General features: G+C 44.0%; 1 protein-coding gene across 12 annotated transcripts in view; it reads right to left on the reverse strand.

Annotated features, from left to right (window-relative positions):
* Positions 1-18,935, reverse strand: part of LOC139761067 (uncharacterized) — a 388,802-nt gene that overhangs the window by 308,554 nt on the left and 61,313 nt on the right. For all 12 annotated transcript variants that reach the window (XM_071684876.1, XM_071684875.1, XM_071684874.1 and 9 more), the window contains 5 exons: positions 18,413-18,601; positions 17,498-17,650; positions 16,118-16,220; positions 13,551-14,605; positions 11,836-11,927 (listed from right to left, as the gene is read on the reverse strand). In XM_071684876.1, the coding sequence (XP_071540977.1) occupies positions 11,836-11,927; positions 13,551-14,605; positions 16,118-16,220; positions 17,498-17,650; positions 18,413-18,601 (1,592 nt within the window). The remainder of the gene's footprint in view (positions 1-11,835; positions 11,928-13,550; positions 14,606-16,117; positions 16,221-17,497; positions 17,651-18,412; positions 18,602-18,935) is intronic.

Here is an 18,935-nt window from a genome sequence, read left to right on the forward strand (position 1 = left end):
CAGTTATCTTTATCATCTCCTACCAGTTGTGGGCCTTATCATTTTCCTTCAGTTATCTTTATCATCTTCAACCAGTTGTGAACCTTATCATTTTCTTTCACTTGTTATCTTTATCACCAACCAGTTGTGAACCTTATCATTTTCCTTCAGTTATCTTTATCATCTTCAACCAGTTGTGAACCTTATCATTTTCCTTCAGTTGTTATCTTTATTATCTTCAACCAGTTGTGGACCTTATCATTTTCCTTCAGTTATCTTTATCATCAACCAGCTGTGGGCCTTATCATTTTCTTTCAGTTATCTTTATCACCAACCAGTTGTGAACCTTATTTTCTTTCAGTTGTTATCTTTATCATCTCCTACCAGTTGTGAACCTTATCATTTTCCTTCAGTTATCTTTATCATCTTCTACCAGTTGTGAACCTTATCATTTTCCTTCAGTTATCTTTATCATCTTCAACCAGTTGTGAACCTTATCATTTTCCTTCAGTTATCTTTATCATCTTCAACCAGTTGTGAACCTTATCATTTTCCTTCAGTTATCTTTATCATCTTCAACCAGTTGTGAACCTTATCATTTTCCTTCAGTTATCTTTATCATCTTCAACCAGTTGTGAACCTTATCATTTTCCTTCAGTTATCTTTATCATCTTCTACCAGTTGTGAACCTTATCATTTTCCTTCAGTTATCTTTATCATCTTCAACCAGTTGTGAACCTTATCATTTTCCTTCAGTTATCTTTATCATCTTCAACCAGTTGTGAACCTTATCATTTTCCTTCAGTTGTTATCTTTATTATCTTTCCATTATCTCTCGTCGTGAGATACTGGTAAAAACAACGGGGTTAATTCAGCCGGGAACACCCTCTGTTTTTTTAGAATTACGTAGTCGGGTCTCTGGAATACAAGGTAAACTGTACCACATGAATTTCCTCTCTTCCCTTGAGCACGACGGTACGACAAGAAAAAGACGGTACGAACACTTTAATCCAACGGTACGATACTTGAGCACGACGGTACGATCCTTGAGCACGACGGTACGACAAGAAAAAGACGGTACGAACACTTTAATCCATAGGTACGATACTTGAGCACGACGGTACGATCCTTGAGCACGACGGTACGACAAGAAAAAGACGGTAAGAACACTTTAATCCAACGGTACGATACTTGAGCACGACGGTACGATCCTTGGGCACGACAGTACATGAAAACGACGGTACGAACACTTAAATCCGACGGTACGGTTCTTGAGCACGACGGTACGACATGAAAACGACGATACGATCACTTTAATCCAACGGTACGATCCTTGAGCACGACGGTACGATCCTTGAGCACGACGGTACGACCCTTGAGCACGACGGTACGATCCTTGAACACGACGGTACCAATCTCGAGCCCGAACGGTACCGTCGTGCTCGACTTCAGCACGACGGTACCACAGGACACAGGAACTATCGGAACGAGTCTGAACGACAACAAGACACACGAACAATCGGAACGAATCAGACAAGACACAGGAACGAGAGGAACGGGTCTGACCACCACAAGACACAGGAACGAGAGGAACGGGTCTGACCACCACAAGACACAGGAACGAGAGGAACGGGTCTGACCACAACAAGACACAGGAACGAGAGGAACGAATCAGACAAGACACAGGAACGAGAGGAACGGGTCTGACCACCACAAGACACAGGAACGACAGGAACGGGTCTGACCACAACAAGACACAGGAACGAGAGGAACGGGTCTGACCACAACAAGACACAGGAACGAGAGGAACGAGTCTGACCACAACAAGACACAGGAACGAGAGGAACGGGTCTGACCACAACAAGACACAGGAACGAGAGGAACGGGTCTGACCACAACAAGACACAGGAACGAGAGGAACGGGTCTGACCACAACAAGACACAGGAACGACAGGAACGGGTCTGACCACAACAAGACACAGGAACGAGAGGAACGAGTCTGACCACAACAAGACACAGGAACGAGAGGAACGAGTCTGACCACAACAAGACACAGGAACGAGAGGAACGAGTCTGACCACAACAAGACACAGGAACGACAGGAACGGGTCTGACCACCACAAGACACAGGAACGAGAGGAACGGGTCTGACCACAACAAGACACAGGAACGACAGGAACGGGTCTGACCACAACAAGACACAGGAACGAGAGGAACGAATCAGACAAGACACAGGAACGAGAGGAACGGGTCTGACCACAACAAGACACAGGAACGAGAGGAACGGGTCTAACCACAACAAGACACAGGAACGAGAGGAACGGGCCTGACCACAAGACACAGGAACGACAGGAACGGGTCTGACCACCACAAGACACAGGAACGAGAGGAACGGGTCTGACCACCACAAGACACAGGAACGACAGGAACGGGTCTGACCACAACAAGACACAGGAACGAGAGGAACGGGTCTAACCACAACAAGACACAGGAACGAGAGGAACGGGCCTGACCACAAGACACAGGAACGACAGGAACGGGTCTGACCACCACAAGACACAGGAACGAGAGGAACGGGTCTGACCACCACAAGACACAGGAACGAGAGGAACGGGTCTGACCACCACAAGACACAGGAACGACAGGAACGGGTCTGACCACAACAAGACACAGCTGTACATTTGCAGGTCCGGGTCCGTGTGGAAGCAGCGCGAGCCTGGGAGGTTGCTATGGTTACCGCCACAGCACCTGAAATCGACCCAAGACCCCGAGATAACCCCGTACACCCACCACACCACACCACACCACCACCATCATCATCCACCAGTTATACATGAACGGCATATGGTAAACACCCGCGTCACCATCCAGCCAAAGACCGACAACCATCCTTTATTATTACGAACAATCCTTCGTGACACATCACTCCACGCCCGAAGTCTTGCCATTAACCAATGACAAACAAGACGATAATAAAAGCGAGAGAGAGCCAGCTCAACCCACGAATCAGATCATCCAAATAAACCATCAAAATAAGGGCGAAAATCGAGCTGGAAAATGTAGTTCTACATTGCCAACCAACTTGCGTGTCTTGTATGTGACCCAAATCGATATGATTCAATCATTCGTAACTCAAAAACACACGTCTCCTCTATTTGGTCTGACGGGACATGTAGGCAAAGATGACGATTCTTCAAACAAGACGTGAGAGCAAAAATAATTGGTCCAAGACAATTGGTCAAGTGATCAGAGAGAGAGAGAGAAAAAAAAAGCTTTGCTTAACGTAATAGACTAGACGGATAATGCCCCAATGTAAGCTGTGTACAAGCCAAACATCGCAAGGCAGGTGAGTTACGACCTATCGTTAGTGTATCTTGTAAATGTACACACACACACACACACACACACACAGACACACACACACACACACACACACACACACAGACACACGTACGCCAAATATTACATCAGACTACATTAAGAACCAAATATCATGCGATACCATTAATGGGGGATATCGGTTGGTTACACCTTAGAGCACGACTTAAGGGGTCAGGTCAAAGGTCAAGAGGCCGTCTCAACCAAGAAGTGGGGGGGAGTGGGGTAGGGTGGAGGTGTGGGGGCGTTCGCGAGTCGGGGTGACACCACGAACAGCCAAGTTGCTCAACAGGTTAATCCTGCCCCACGCTGTAGGAACCTCCTCCCACTGTGCCTGAGGCCGGATGAAGGCAAGACCTGCAGGGCAAGGCAAAGCAAGCACACGCACACACTGGCAGGTTAAGGAAGGAAGCAGGAACGAAGGAGGAACTCCTCTCCTCCCTCACTACCACACCCCTCCAACACCACACTACACCACATCCACTCCTACCCACACCACACCACACCACTCCTGCCCCAACCACACCACACCACATCCACTCCTGCCCCGACCACACCACACCACATCCATTCTGCCCCAACCACACCACATCCATCCTGCCCCAACCACAATACACCCATCCTGCCCCAACCACACCACACCACACCCCTCCTGCCCCAACCACACTACACCCATCCTGCCCCAACCACACCACACTCCTTAAGCCCCTACCATATCTCTCGAGCCCTAACCACACCACATCACTCCAGCCCCAACCACACCACACACCCATCCTGCCCCAACCACACCACACCAAACCCCTTAATCCCCTACCATACTTCTCCAGCCCTAACCGCATCACACCCCTTAAGCCCCCACCACACAGATCCCCTCCCCCAGCCCCCAGCACCACAAGGCTACCTCCTCCAGCCCCCACCACACCTGACAGCCTGGGAAAAGATCAATGTGCACCAGGTTCAACAGGTAAAAAAAAAATATTGCGCAAACCTTTAGCCAAACCACCTGCCAAAGAAAACGGGAGACACTTTTTTCACCCCCTCTTCGCTTTTCTATGGAGTGTTGAGAAGGACGCATCAAAGGCTGCACCAAAAGGGGGCTTTGACGCACCCAGAACGGACGATAAGAAGGCAGAGTGGACGACAGCCAAACTGGACGACAGGCAAAACTGGACGACAAGGTGAGGAGACTGGACTACATAGCCAGCAGACTGGACGTTACCAGAGGAAGACTGGGCGATGGATCAAGCAGACCAGAGACTTAAAAAGCAAGCAAGAAGACTGAAGAGTACCGCAAACACTGCAGATGACACGGCAAGCACTAACGTATTAATGAACACATATATGTGACACACACGGTCAGCTGAGGCCGCGTACTGCAAATCCAACCAGACATGTCCCATCTCTCCTCCACCTACGTCATTCGCCACAGATGCAATGTAATGTATCGCTCCGCACCGCACGAAAACTTACAGATACTTTGCTCCTTCTCTGGCCTTTGTGTCTGTCAACTTCCCGTGTCATTAAGACCGCCAAATCTATAAGAACCAATCATATATATATATATATATATATATATATATATATATATATATATATATATATATATATATATTGGAAAGGATCACAATTTTGCGCGTGATCAAGATATTCCTACGAGTCCACGGGGAAAATGAAACACGAAAAGTTCCCAAGTGCACTTTCGTGTAATAATCACATCATCACTGGAGACACAAGAGAGAACTGACTTATATTTCTCTCTTGTCTCTCCCCTGATGATGTGATTATTACACGAAAGTGCACTTGGGAACTTATCGTGTTTCATTTTCCCTGTGGACTCATAAGAATATATATATATATATATATATATATATATATATATATATATATATATATATATATCCCTGGGGATAGGGGAGAAAGAATACTTCCCACGTATTCCCTGCGTGTCGTAGAAGGCGACTAAAAGGGGAGGGAGCGGGGGGCTGGAAATCCTCCCCTCTCACTTTTTTTTTAATTTTCCAAAAGAGAAGGGGAACAGAGAAGGGGCCCAGGTGAGGATATTCCCTCAAGGGCCCAGTCCTCTGTTCTCAACGCTACCTCGCTGATGCGGGAAATGGCGAATAGTATGAAAGAAAGAAAGAAAGATATATATATGTGTGTGTGTGTGTGTGTGTGTGTGTGTGTTTATGGATGTTTATGTTTATGGATGGGGTTGTTAGGGAGGTAAATGCAAGAGTTTTGGAAAGAGGGGCAAGTATGAAGTCTGTTGTGGATGAGAGAGCTTGGGAAGTGAGTCAGTTGTTGTTCGCTGATGATACAGCGCTGGTGGCTGATTCATGTGAGAAACTGCAGAAGCTGGTGACTGAGTTTGGTAAAGTGTGTGAAAGAAGAAAGTTAAGAGTAAATGTGAATAAGAGCAAGGTTATTAGGTACAGTAGGGTTGAGGATCAAGTCAATTGGGAGGTAAGTTTGAATGGAGAAAAACTGGAGGAAGTGAAGTGTTTTAGATATCTGGGAGTGGATCTGGCAGCGGATGAAACCATGGAAGCGGAAGTGTATCATAGGGTGGGGGAGGGGGCGAAAATCCTGGGAGCCTTGAAGAATGTGTGGAAGTCGAGAACATTATCTCGGAAAGCAAAAATGGGTATGTTTGAAGGAATAGTGGTTCCAACAATGTTGTATGGTTGCGAGGCGTGGGCTATGGATAGAGTTGTGCTCAGGAGGATGGATGTGCTGGAAATGAGATGTTTGAGGACAATGTGTGGTGTGAGGTGGTTTGATCGAGTAAGTAACGTGAGGGTAAGAGAGATGTGTGGAAATAAAAAGAGCGTGGTTGAGAGAGCAGAAGAGGGTGTTTTGAAATGGTTTGGGCACATGGAGAGAATGAGTGAGGAAAGATTGACCAAGAGGATATATGTGTCGGAGGTGGAGGGAACGAGAAGTGGGAGACCAAATTGGAGGTGGAAAGATGGAATGAAAAAGATTTTGTGTGATCGGGGCCTGAACATGCAGGAGGGTGAAAGGAGGGCAAGGAATAGAGTGAATTGGATCGATGTGGTATACCGGGGTTGACGTGCTGTCAGTGGATTGAATCAGGGCATGTGAAGCGTCTGGGGTAAACCATGGAAAGCTGTGTAGGTATGTATATTTGCGTGTGTGGACGTATGTATATACATGTGTATGGGGGTGGGTTGGGCCACTTCTTTCGTCTGTTTCCTTGCGCTACCTCGCAAACGCGGGAGAGAGCGACAAAGCAAAAAAAAAAAAAAAAAAAAATATATATATATATATATATATATATATATATATATATATATATATATATATATATATATATATATTATCCCTGGGGATGGGGGAGAAAATACTGTCCACGTATCCCTGCGGGTCGTACAAGGCGACTAAAAAAGGGGAGGGAACGGGGGGCTGGAAATCCTCCCCTCTCGTTTTTGGTTTTCCAGGGAAAGGAACGAAGAGAGAGAGAGAGAGAGAGAGAGAGAGAGAGAGAGAGAGAGAGAGAGAGAGAGAGAGAGAGAGAGAGCTAGCTAGCTTCTCAGCATCATCTCAAGATGAGCAACAGGTGCTGCATGCTTCAAACAAGTACATGTGTGGCAGATAGCCACACATTTAAACACATTCCACTACACCGGTTCCTCATGCGCTGTCTTCCTGGTTTTCAGATGAAGGGATCCATTAACATGCAACCCCACACACACACAAAACCAAAACGGGGGTTGCAACCGGTTAAGGAAACCCCAAACAGGTGAAACCGGTTCAGGAACCTCCATGAAATGACCTTAGCCTGAGGCTGGGTCCACCATACCATCACTTTTAATACAACAACAAGAAAGTCTCGTTGAAAACGCATCACAACACACCCGTTCTTCCTCGCGGACACATGACTCCAGCCAGGGGACGTTAAGGTTACGACGAGGGAGAATATAATGCTATCCCACGGGGGCGGGCCTCCCTCCCCCACGCCAATCATGTCCCACCCTCCCTCTGTCTTAGGGGGTGCGGGGCGGTGGCTTGCTTCTGGGGTGGGTTTTTTAGGGGGATTTTTTAAGGGGGAGGGGGGATTTTTTGAGGGGGGATTTTTTGAGGGGGAGGATTTTTTGAGGGGGAGGGGATTTTTTGAGTGGGAGGGGGATTTTTTGAGGGGAGGATTTTTCGAGGGGGAGGGGGGATTTTTTGAGGGGAGGATTTTTTTGAGGGGAGGATTTTTTGAGGGGGAGGGGGGATTTTTTGAGGGGGAGGGGGGATTTTTTGAGGGGGAGGGGGGATTTTTTGAGGGGGGAGGGAAGGGGGCACGTGTGGCGTCTCATACCTCGTGCAACAAGGACACGAGTTGAGCTGAGGGAAAGGAATGAGATGTGTATATCATGAGGTAGCAGAGATTGGCTCTATCATGAGGAGAGGAATGAGTTACGAGTCCATCATGAGGTAGCAGACTGGATCCATCATGAGGAGGAGGTGAGGAATGAGTCATGAGTCCAAAATGAGGTACCAGAGTCCATCATGAGGTACCAGACTGGACCCATCATGAGGAGGTGGTGAGGAATGAGTCATGAGTCCATCATGAGGTACCAGAGTCCATCATGAGGTACCAGACTGGACCCATCATGAGGAGGTGGTGAGGAATGAGTCATGAGTCCATCATGAGGTACCAGAGTCCATCATGAGGTACCAGACTGGACTCATCATGAGGAGGTGGTGAGGAATGAGTCATGAGTCCATCATGAGGTACCAGAGTCCATCATGAGGTACCAGACTGGACTCATCATGAGGAGGTGGTGAGGAATGAGTCATGAGTCCATCATGAGGTACCAGACTGGACCCATCATGAGGAGGTGGTGAGGAATGAGTCATGAGTCCATCATGAGGTACCAGAGTCCATCATGAGGTACCAGACTGGACCCATCATGAGGAGGAGGTGAGGAATGAGTCATGAGTCCATCATGAGGTACCAGACTAAGGTTCTATCATGAGCAGACTTCTTCTGGATGGAAAAGACAATACTATAATGAAAAGGTGAACCAACAGAAAATAGCTTTTTAAGAAAAAGTGGAGAAGACTTCAATCCCTGGAGGCCGAGGTGAGCCACAGCCCAGACCAGAGAGAGAGAGAGAGAAAGGGAGAGAGAGAGAGAGAGAGAGAGAGAGAGAGAGAGAGAGAGAGAGAGAGAGAGAGAGAGAGAGAGAGAGAAACGGGGAGAGAGAGAGAGGGGGGGAAGAGAGAGAGAGAGAGAGAGAGAGAGAGAGAGAGAGAGAGAGAGAGAGAGGGGGGGGGGGAGAGAGGGAGAGAGAGAGAGAGAGAGAGAGAGAGAGAGAGAGAGAGAGAGAGAGAGAGAGAGAGAGAAACGGGGAGAGAGAGAGGGGGGGGAAGAGAGAGAGAGAGAGAGAGAGAGAGAGAGAGAGAGAGAGAGAGAGAGAGAGAGAGAGAGAGAGAGAGAGGGGGGGGGGGGGGAGAGAGGGAGAGAGAGGGAGAGAGAGAGAGAGAGAGAGAGAGAGAGAGAGAGAGAGAGAGAGAGAGAGAGAGAGAGAGAGAGAGAGAGAGAGGTGTGTGTGTGTGTGTGTGTGTGTGTGTAAGCTGAGCAAAAGCCGAAAGCCAAGGGATAAGGGGAAGTCTGTGCCACTGGGGCGGGGGGGGGCGGGGGGGGGCAGGCCAAAGACTGAAGACCCCCCCCCCCAACCCCCGGTGGTGACGACTTCTGATCCCAGGGTAAAAACAACAGGTGGAGTGGGCGAGGCTGGCCATATCCCCTGTGGGGGAAAACAGCTTAACCTTCACGCTGGGGGGAGGAGAAGGATCATGATGGTGGGGGAGAGGGGAGGAGAAGGATCATGATGGTGGGGGAGAGGGGAGGAGAAGGATCATGATGGTGGGGAGAGGGGAGGAGGAGGATCATGATGGTGGGGGAGAGGGGAGGAGGAAATCATTGTGATCACAGGGGAGGAGAGGGGCAAGAACTCACTTCCCCTGGGGGGAAAATGAGGGGTAGAGCTCAGTCCCCCCAAGGGAGAAATAGGACAAGAGCCCAGACCCCTGGGGAGAAAGAGGGTAGAGTCCAGGCCGCTGGGGAGAAAGAGGATAGAGTCCAGACCCTGGGGAGAAAGAGGGAAGAGTCCAGACCCTGGGGAGAAAGAGGGAAGAGTCCAGACCCTGGGGAGAAGAGCCAAGACCCCAGACGAGAAAGAGGGTAAAATCCAGACCCTGGGGAGAAAGATGGAAGAGTCCAGACCCTGGGGAGAAGAGCCCAGACCCCAGACGAGAAAGAGGGTAAAATCCAGACCCTGGGGAGAAAGATGGAAGAGTCCAGACCCTGGGAAGAAGAGCCCAGACCCCAGGGGAGAAAGAGGGAAGAGTCCAGACCCTGGGGAGAAGAGCCCAGACCCCTGGGGAGGATGTAGGGCAGACCTGAACCAGGAGAGCAGGGTGCTCACCATGACAATCCAGCTGTCCCGTCAACTTTAATCTGAGGCCAAGTCTCTGGTGTTACCGGACTACGCCCGCTCCACGTTACACCGCGACTGAAAACTCACCTTTCGTGAGGGGGCTGTGTCACTGGGAGTACAGTACTCTCATCAAAGACAAAATCTCACCCTAAAGGAGTCTGAATTTCCCTGCTGCTGGAAGCAGGGCAGCCGTGGGCTGCAAAAGCTTTTAGGTAACAACAACTCCTTCATATAAACTAGTCCTGAGGTAATTATATATATATATAAACAGATTCATTCCCTCTTCCATAATATCTACGTGACGAAGATCTTAAGATTCACTCCTGTTCCTAACGCTATCTCGCTAACGCGGGAAATGGCAAATATGTATGAAAAAAAATCATACATATGCGTGTGTGTGTGTGTGTGAGAGAGAGAGAGAGAGAGAGAGAGAGAGAGAGAGAGAGAGAGAGAGAGAGAGAGAGAGAGAGAGAGAGAGAGAGAGTTTACTGGTAACAAGTCCATCTTGCATCAAGATCGCTTAATGCAACAACCAATGGAAAGGAAGGATGCCAAACTGCACAGCAGCCACGTAATCACATACTCTTGCAAGTCGCCACTTCGCCATTATTAACCCTTATGATAGCTACACTTCAGCGATAGTACGCTCGCTATTCGATAACGGAGTCGCTACGCCCTTCTAAGCCAAACAGGAACTTCCGTTACCAAAGTCACCCACTTTAGTAGATACACGACATTATAACCCGTGGCCACTATGTATGACGTGGCGTAATTACAGGACGGGTTCAAGAACAGAGAAGCATAAATTCGTTACTAGATTACTCAAGATTTAATTCTAGTCCAAGAGAGCTTGACTCATTTTGCTTTTCTCCAGCACATACTCAGACAAAATATGCTTTAAATTCGTTATCTTTCCGAGTGTCATTATTACTAACCATGAAACTTCATATATGTCCGTCTTGGAGATGGGAATGTATTCAATATAAACTTATCCCTAACGACCTTCACATGATTCATAAGTAAACCAACATAACAGGCATTACCCAGCTATTCAGTGAAACAATTTTCTTGAAAATATGACAGGGAGAAATATAAATCCTTATAATATAGTTATCCCTGAAAACATTGTTACCATTTTCTCTTATAAATGCAGCAGTCCATGCTTTAATACTTCATGGTGTCCTATTACATATTTATATACACATATTAATCTGATAAAAAGAATTGCTGTTGTCAGTTTACACATATTTCATCAAGGTTTTCTACTTTTCCTCATAAAGATGGTCACAAAAATAAGAGAAAGCTTTGTTTCCTGACTCGAAAACAAACCCACACTCAGAATCCTTCCTGTTATTTCAATATTCCATCTGACACATCGAGACATATTTGCACATTTGAGACGATGCCCAACAATCAATCTCCATCAAACCCATACAGACTACTTACCTGCCATATGGGTGTAGTGATACAAAAGTCTTTAGGAATTAGCATTACCACATGGAGCCTAGGACTTTCCACTTTCTACCACAATGAAGGGACTTATCATGAACCTTCCCTCAAACATATAAATAATCCATCAAGCTCCTTTAAAGACTCCCTTATCAGTCAAGTTGTATAGGTTACACAGGTCTAAGAGATACAAATAAGAACAGTCTAAATAACCAAATACGAATAATGACGGGTGGACAGCATGCAAAATCTTAGCATTATAGTTGACTGAGCCTAAGCAGGAAAACTCCTCAATTGGCCACCTTCTCTGTTCCCTCTTTTAGAAAAGTAAAACTGGAATTGAAGATATCCAGCCCCCCGCTCCTGCCCCTTTTAGTCGCCTTCTATGACTCACAGGGAATATGTAGAAAGTATTCATTCTCCCCTATCCACAGGGATATAAATATATACCTGCCTGAGCCAGGTACCCACCTATCAACAGGCCCCAAGGGGAAGTTGAACATCTAAGTTGGTTGTGAGCCAACTGCCCTCTCTGGGATGGAACATCTTACAACTGCTATCATATAAAGCTCACCTGAAAGTATTTATGGAGATCTGAAGGACAAGATTATGTAGGCGGGTCAGAACTATGGTGAAAGACTCTTTTTCTTCCTCTGCAAGGTTCAACTGGAATAAATCAAATTTGTACAGTTACACAGTTGAAAAGTGTTGATTTGTGTCTATCACTACACTTAACAAATCTACTAACTGTACACTATCATCAGCGTCAGGATTTTATATTGTAATTATTATGGATTACCTTCAAACTGATTCTTCTCCTAATTACATGTCAAGGAGGCACAAAAAAACAACAACAACATTGTGCAAATATTCTAAGAAGTGGTGCACCTTGATGTTGACAATCAAGTATAACTTCATAAAATTCGAAAATTAGTAACTGTCTTGATCCAAGTGGCTTTAATCACTTCTGATACTCCATATCTAATTCATTCAATGTATAAATCTCTCCCATCATAAGGCAGGAAAAACAAGATCTTAAGTGCAACTGGAAGTTTTAGGCACAATTTCCTAAAAATATCATGGACACCACATAATTCTGAAAATTCATCTACATCTGCAACCAACTCACATAACAAGTACCCTCACTATCCATAAAATCACATCAGGTCACTATGCTATATATGCCACCTCATTCCAATATACTACCTTAGCAGTTCTTCCTTCATCAGTTTTACTTCTCATACCACTAGACTCCGACTTTCATTTTGCAAACTAGCCTTCCCGTACAGTATCTAATTTTTTTCTACTTTTTCACAGTTTCCTAGCTACATCTAGTAACTTTCATCCCACATCATATATCCGTAGCATGTACCACAAGGCATCTCCATCAACTACATCTTTTGCCTTCTCCGGATTCAATAATACCATACACAAATCCCAATCTTTCCCCAAGTATTTCTCACAAATTTTTCAAAGCAAAACACCTGGTCCATGTATCCTTTACCACTTCCAAACTACATTGCTCCTCCACAGGATGATGCTCTGTGCATACCACCACCACCTCAATCACCACCATCCTGTACAACTCATCAGATATACTCAACAGACTAGTATCTGTGTAATTCGAGGATCCACCTGACTTTATACAAAGGCACTATACACACATTCTTCCAGTCCTCAGGCACCTCACCTAAGACCACAGGTACAGTGAAATGCCAGTTTAACAAATCATCAACAGTGCAGCCTCGTTTCTCAAGAAATACAACTGTAACTACATCCACTCCAGCAACTTTGCCACTATCTTGTACAGCAGCTAATAATGAATAAGCCTAGAAGTTCAGATCTGGAAAAGAGCTTGATACAAGTCAGATGAAATGCTCTTCAATCATGGTTAATTATGGATTTAAAATCATCATACAACTCTGTACTGCAGTTTTAAAACCAAGCATACTATATTATACAACAAACAGCAGTTTAAAACCCATGAATACTGAGGTAGTGCACAACAAATACTGAAATATGTCCTGGTGTTATTCATCCACAAAAAATTGCTTTACTTTGTCTCCCATCCATCAAACCACACTTTCAGAAAGCATGCAAAGTTGATGGTCTTGAAATATACAGATTAGAGGAAAAAAGTTCTTTTACTGCCATGGTATCTCAAGAAATGAGCAAACTATTCCACCACACATCCAAATCACAAGCAGACCAAGCACATAAGGCAACAATTTGACAAGCATAAATAAATCTGGAAGAAACTTTTGCTATAAGAATAAAGAAAAAAAATACCTGCTGCCTCAGATCTACAATAGCAGTCCGCTGCTCAGCCACCTCATTCATTAACTTCATTAAGTGACTGCTTTCCATGTAGATGTCGGTTTCTAGTTCAAGGTCAACTTCAACAGTAGTGCTACTAATACCATTTTTGGATTCATTTCTGCATTCTACAAGATCTTCATGACTTCGAGTATTATTCTCCTCCTTCATATCTTCCACATTGTCATCTTTTACTATAAACTCTTCCGTTTCAAGTCCAAGTTCTATTAAAATACTTTCACCTTCTTCTGTATCTTCAACAGGGTCTTTAAATCTCTTTTCTTTCTCAAACTCGTCACACATGGGGGTCAAGCTCCCTTTCTGAGGCAAACTGTTAGTAACCACATCACTATGTACATCACTGTTCTGTTCCTGATTAGTAGGGCTTTGATTATTCACAAAGTCTTTGGCACATACTATCTCACTGTCAAGATGCTTACTGCTAATCTCTCTTGTTGTAGAATCAGCATTTACCCCTACCATGCATACCTCTTCTTCAAATGATTTTCTCTCCTGAACTGTAGACTCCTTCACACTCTTAAAATCAGTCTGAGAATAGTTTCTAGGTGAATCTATGCTTCTATTAGAGTAAGGGGAGGTTCTGCTAGAATCAGACCAAGGAGACCCTCTACCATTATCGTAACTGGGAGAGCTCCTATCAGCATCATTATCAAGGTAAGAACTTAAGGAACCTCTTCCAGTTCTGGCTGCCTCCATAGTTTTAGATAAATTACTCTTAAAGTCCATTGATGCTAACCTCTCACTATGATCAGAGTATGCCGGGCTTGTGGATCGACTGGAGAACTCAAATTTGGAGATTAGCTGAGATACATGAGAACCTGCACTCCTAGGGTGCCTCTGCTTGGGTGGTGTAGATCTGGGGGATGGCAACCCTGATTCAAGTGATATGGTCTGTGCACCTTCCCTGGAGCCACTCATTAACATCCTTCCAGTTGATGGAGAAGGTATCTGTATCATGCCCTTCTTCCTTACATCTTGTAGTTCCCTTTCAAACTTCAGCAGTTCATCTGTCAAAAAGTATCAATTATGATAAAAACAAATGCTAATCATTTAAATACAACAAAAATATGATCTATAATGGTTAGACTTTTTTCACTAATTCCTTAAAGTAATGTCAACTTGTATGTAATAAAACCACATTCAAATAGACCAATTTCATTTCATATTTCAAAACATCAATTACATTCAAAATCCTATTTTGCAATATAAAACTGGTTGACCTTTTCCAAATAATACTGAGGATACACTGACAATTCTGCTTTTTACATGTAATCGAGAAAAGAACAACTGGAAGTAACACCGATGAAACAACGTTTCCACACAAAACAAAAAACAAATTGATGATCACTGTATAACTCACTACCACAATATTACTGAAGCTTGAACAGTCTAACATTAAATTTACTTAATATCTTTTTTTTTTTTCATTTCACACTTGATTGCCTTTTCCCGCATTTACGAGGTAACACCAGGAATAGACGAAGAAAGGCTATGTTTGCTCACATCAATTATCTAGCTGTGATGTGCTATGCAGCAACACCACAGCTTCCTATCCACAACCATGACCTACAGACCTCTCCAAGGTTTCCCCACAGGCGCTTCACATTCAGTTCACTAACAGCATGTTGACCCTATATACCACAAAGATCCAATTCACTTAATCTCATGCATGCCTTTCACACTCCTGCATGTTCAAGATTCAATCATTCAAATCCTCTTTCACTCTATCCTTCCATCTCCAATTTGGTCTCCTCCATCTCCATGTTCTCTTCACTTCTTACCTCATATGTCCTCACTCATTCTCTCCATATGTCCAAACCACTATTTTTATTACCACACATCTCTCTCACACTTTTATTACTTAACCAATCAAACCCCATCACATCACGTACCGTGCTTAAACATTTCAGACGACTGAACCATAAAGGAAAAATCTTCCATTGGCTCCTTCTTCTGTTCATTCTTTCTGGAAATTAATATAGGAGGGAAGGATTTCCAGCCCCCACTCACACCCAGTTAGTTGCCCTCTACAACAAACAAGGGATATGTTGGCAGTATTCTTTCCCCCTATCCCAGGGAAAATTATCCTAATGATCATCAAATGGGTGAGACAGTGAGGACAACATCCTTCATCAGCATAGAATGAAGCATATTAGGAAGTATATGTGCTATGCCAAAAATCCCTACCACCAAAGAGGACCTATGTTTATTCCACAGATATCTGTGTACAGTAAACTTTCAACCAGAAATCATCAGCTGCATCAAAATGCAAGAACAGCATGATGGCAGTTACCATGCTATATCATGTGCAGTCCACTGGACTTTACCATCTATGGAAATTCTTTTGCTGTGGCCACCCAGAGGGAGTTCCCGAAGGGAACAGGTGCCACAGATATCAAAAGATGGAGAGATAGATTGATAGCATATCTGGTACTTTTCAACTAGTAGTCATAAACTGTGTAACTAAAACTATGAAATCCATGACCTCTTATTCTTTATAATAAATTACAGAAACTCACCATGGTGAGCAGCAAAGTGAGCACGAAGGGCAGAAGCATCACTCTCCATCAAACCCTTCAGCAGCGGTGTGCCATTCTCCTCCCAATGCCGCCACCAACTCAGCTATTGTATATGAACTTATTACACAGTGTTCATATCCATACACTTTAGAGAAAAAAAATAAATACCAAAAGAAATTTAATGACAAACTGTAATCTTGGGAAAAGGGACAGGCATTTGTACAGAAATCAGATAGTGAGTATTATTATATAGTGATATCCCTAGGGTCGGTCAGAGGAGTGACAATACAACTAACATATTTCTTACCTGTAGTTGGGGGTGACTAATGGGGGTGGAAATGAAAGGCTAGATTCTTTTGTATTACCACTTCCAAAGAGAGGAACGGAAGACAGACAAGCAAGGATACAAGTTGCTGGACGTTAGCCTCCTGAGAAGGCAGCTTGTGGAACATTTGAGCAATGCTTGGAGGAAGCATGCATGAAAGTTTGTGGCAGTTTTAGGAAAAGCAGAAAGGATACATATGAAAGAAAAGGTGAAAAAGGGAAAGCTTGGGAAAGAGGCTGATAGTATAATGACACAAGGTGAATGTAAATGAAACGAGAAGCAACTTACGAAAGTACTTCTTTAATGTACAAGTGAAAGTGTGTGGCATGCAGGAGGGATGTGGCCATGAGAAAGATAGGGAGTGGTGCCATGATGAAGGTAAATGACATGTGAAACAGAAAATGGAGATGCAAGGTAAGAGTAAAACTGAATAGGAGAGCACAAGATAATGCAACAAGAGGTCAAGAGACAAGTGCAAGAGCTGAAAAAGAAGGCAAATGCTGTGATGGGATTTCAGAGAGAAAATGAAAAAAAAATTGGAGAAAAATGAACAGCATGAAAAGAACGAGAGAGCAAAGCGGTGACAATGATGATAATAGATGGGGAAATGACAACAGGAAAAGACATGAAAGAGATGGAGCTAGTATTTTGAAAATTGATTGCGTTACATGAGAGGGTTATGGATGTGGTGTGAATGGAATGAGGTGGTATGTAAAATGAGTCATGGCAAATGGAGAAAAGAGAGGGAATAGGGCTAGCTTTGTTGTGTAGCACAGTAACATACGGTGAATTACTGGAATGAACCTCTGGATCACTTCTAAATCTGCCTGAAGAGAAACTGGCCAAGGAGCAGGATAACATGGGACAACATGAATACAGTAACTAGATACAAAACAATCAATATAAGTGAAGAATGAGGTCAAAAGATGTAGCATCTACTCATCATCATAAACTCTATATCAAATCCAAGGCCCAACTAAGTGGCCCAAAAAAATCACATAGGAGATGAGAACTGAACATCAGAGACAATGGTTAATGAGGCAGTATAAATTTACCATGTTGGTGAGGAGTGTGGCAAGCAAGGTGTCTCCAATGACTGAGAATGATGATTGCTCAAGGATTCCTTTCACCTCAGCATTATTCTGCTGTGCTGATAAAGGACTATCTTCAGCCTTCTCACAGAATGGTAGCGACCCTCTGCTTTCACCCTTCACAAGAAAAAGGAAACTTTCACAACTTACAAGGTCAATACAAAGTGTATCATCAAAGGTGTTCTTAACATTCAAACATAATTTCCCTGCTAGAAAAATTTCATTCCCACTAGAAAATATATTGCAGATATCATTCATTTCATATTCTAAACTCTACTTACAGCAATGCTGATACTACACTAAGGATATCTCTTCATATCAAGAGTCAGTTACAAAACTACTTGTTTAAATTTTGACAATGTCTACCACACTAAGCAACAAAATATAGCATTTCCCACTCCTACTATCATTTTATACATACATTTCATCAGCTGACATAGTATCAAACATTACACAATACAAGTACAAATATCAAGTTGAAACATCAGACAGACACTTTAGGTATGGAGTCAGTAGAAACACTAGGTAGGAGCCTCTGGAAACACTGCACAAGAGTTGCCTTCTGCCAGGGGCCTGTAAAGGGTGAGGCGTAGGACCTATGGCTAAGGAGCAGCACTAGAGTTCACTAGTTATGAAGACTTCTGCCATGACCATCCCCTTGACAAACATTGAAGTGCTGCCTCACTGCACAGCCATAACTAACCCTTACAATAACCAGGTGAGTAAAACTGATAAAGTAATAAGAAACTTAAAATCGAATTTCTTGCTCACGTAGCAAGTAATCCTCTGTATAATGGCCTACATACACTACAGAAACTCACAATTTTGAGACTCTGTATCTGGCACAAACAAAAATTAAAGCCCCTGGGGAACCCATACCATTGTTTGTATCTCAGAGTGTATGCTAAGAGGTGTGTCCTGCTCTGATGATAACGCAGATCTAGTGAAGAAGGTTGGAGAAAATGAGGAATGTCGCAAAGTCCCTTTCTCCAGCAACTTTGACACCTTGACCTCTCCTGTGACCATATTCCCTGGTTCCATCTCTTCACTCATATCAACACCACTAACCTACAAAAAACAGAAAATTACATATTAACAACAAGGTTTATTCTGCTATTAGATCGCACAATTAACTTCAGAAGAATCAATACGTCAAAGGCATAAGTTATCTCAATTCTAACTGACTGTTCAAAAACATACTACGTTTAAGATTTTCCTTTCCTATCCACTGACCTTATCTCTAATCTTCTGGTTTGTTACTAAAGCCATCTATAAACAATTTGCATGCCCTTTCATTTTCCATTAGCAAGTATCTTTTATTTAATAATAGAGACAGAAATTCAAGAGGTAAACTACATAGCTACTTCATCATCATACATAAACTTAATGAGGCAGCACCAAG

This window comes from Panulirus ornatus, chromosome 39, assembly GCF_036320965.1.
Source record: "Panulirus ornatus isolate Po-2019 chromosome 39, ASM3632096v1, whole genome shotgun sequence".
Taxonomy (NCBI): domain Eukaryota; kingdom Metazoa; phylum Arthropoda; class Malacostraca; order Decapoda; family Palinuridae; genus Panulirus; species Panulirus ornatus.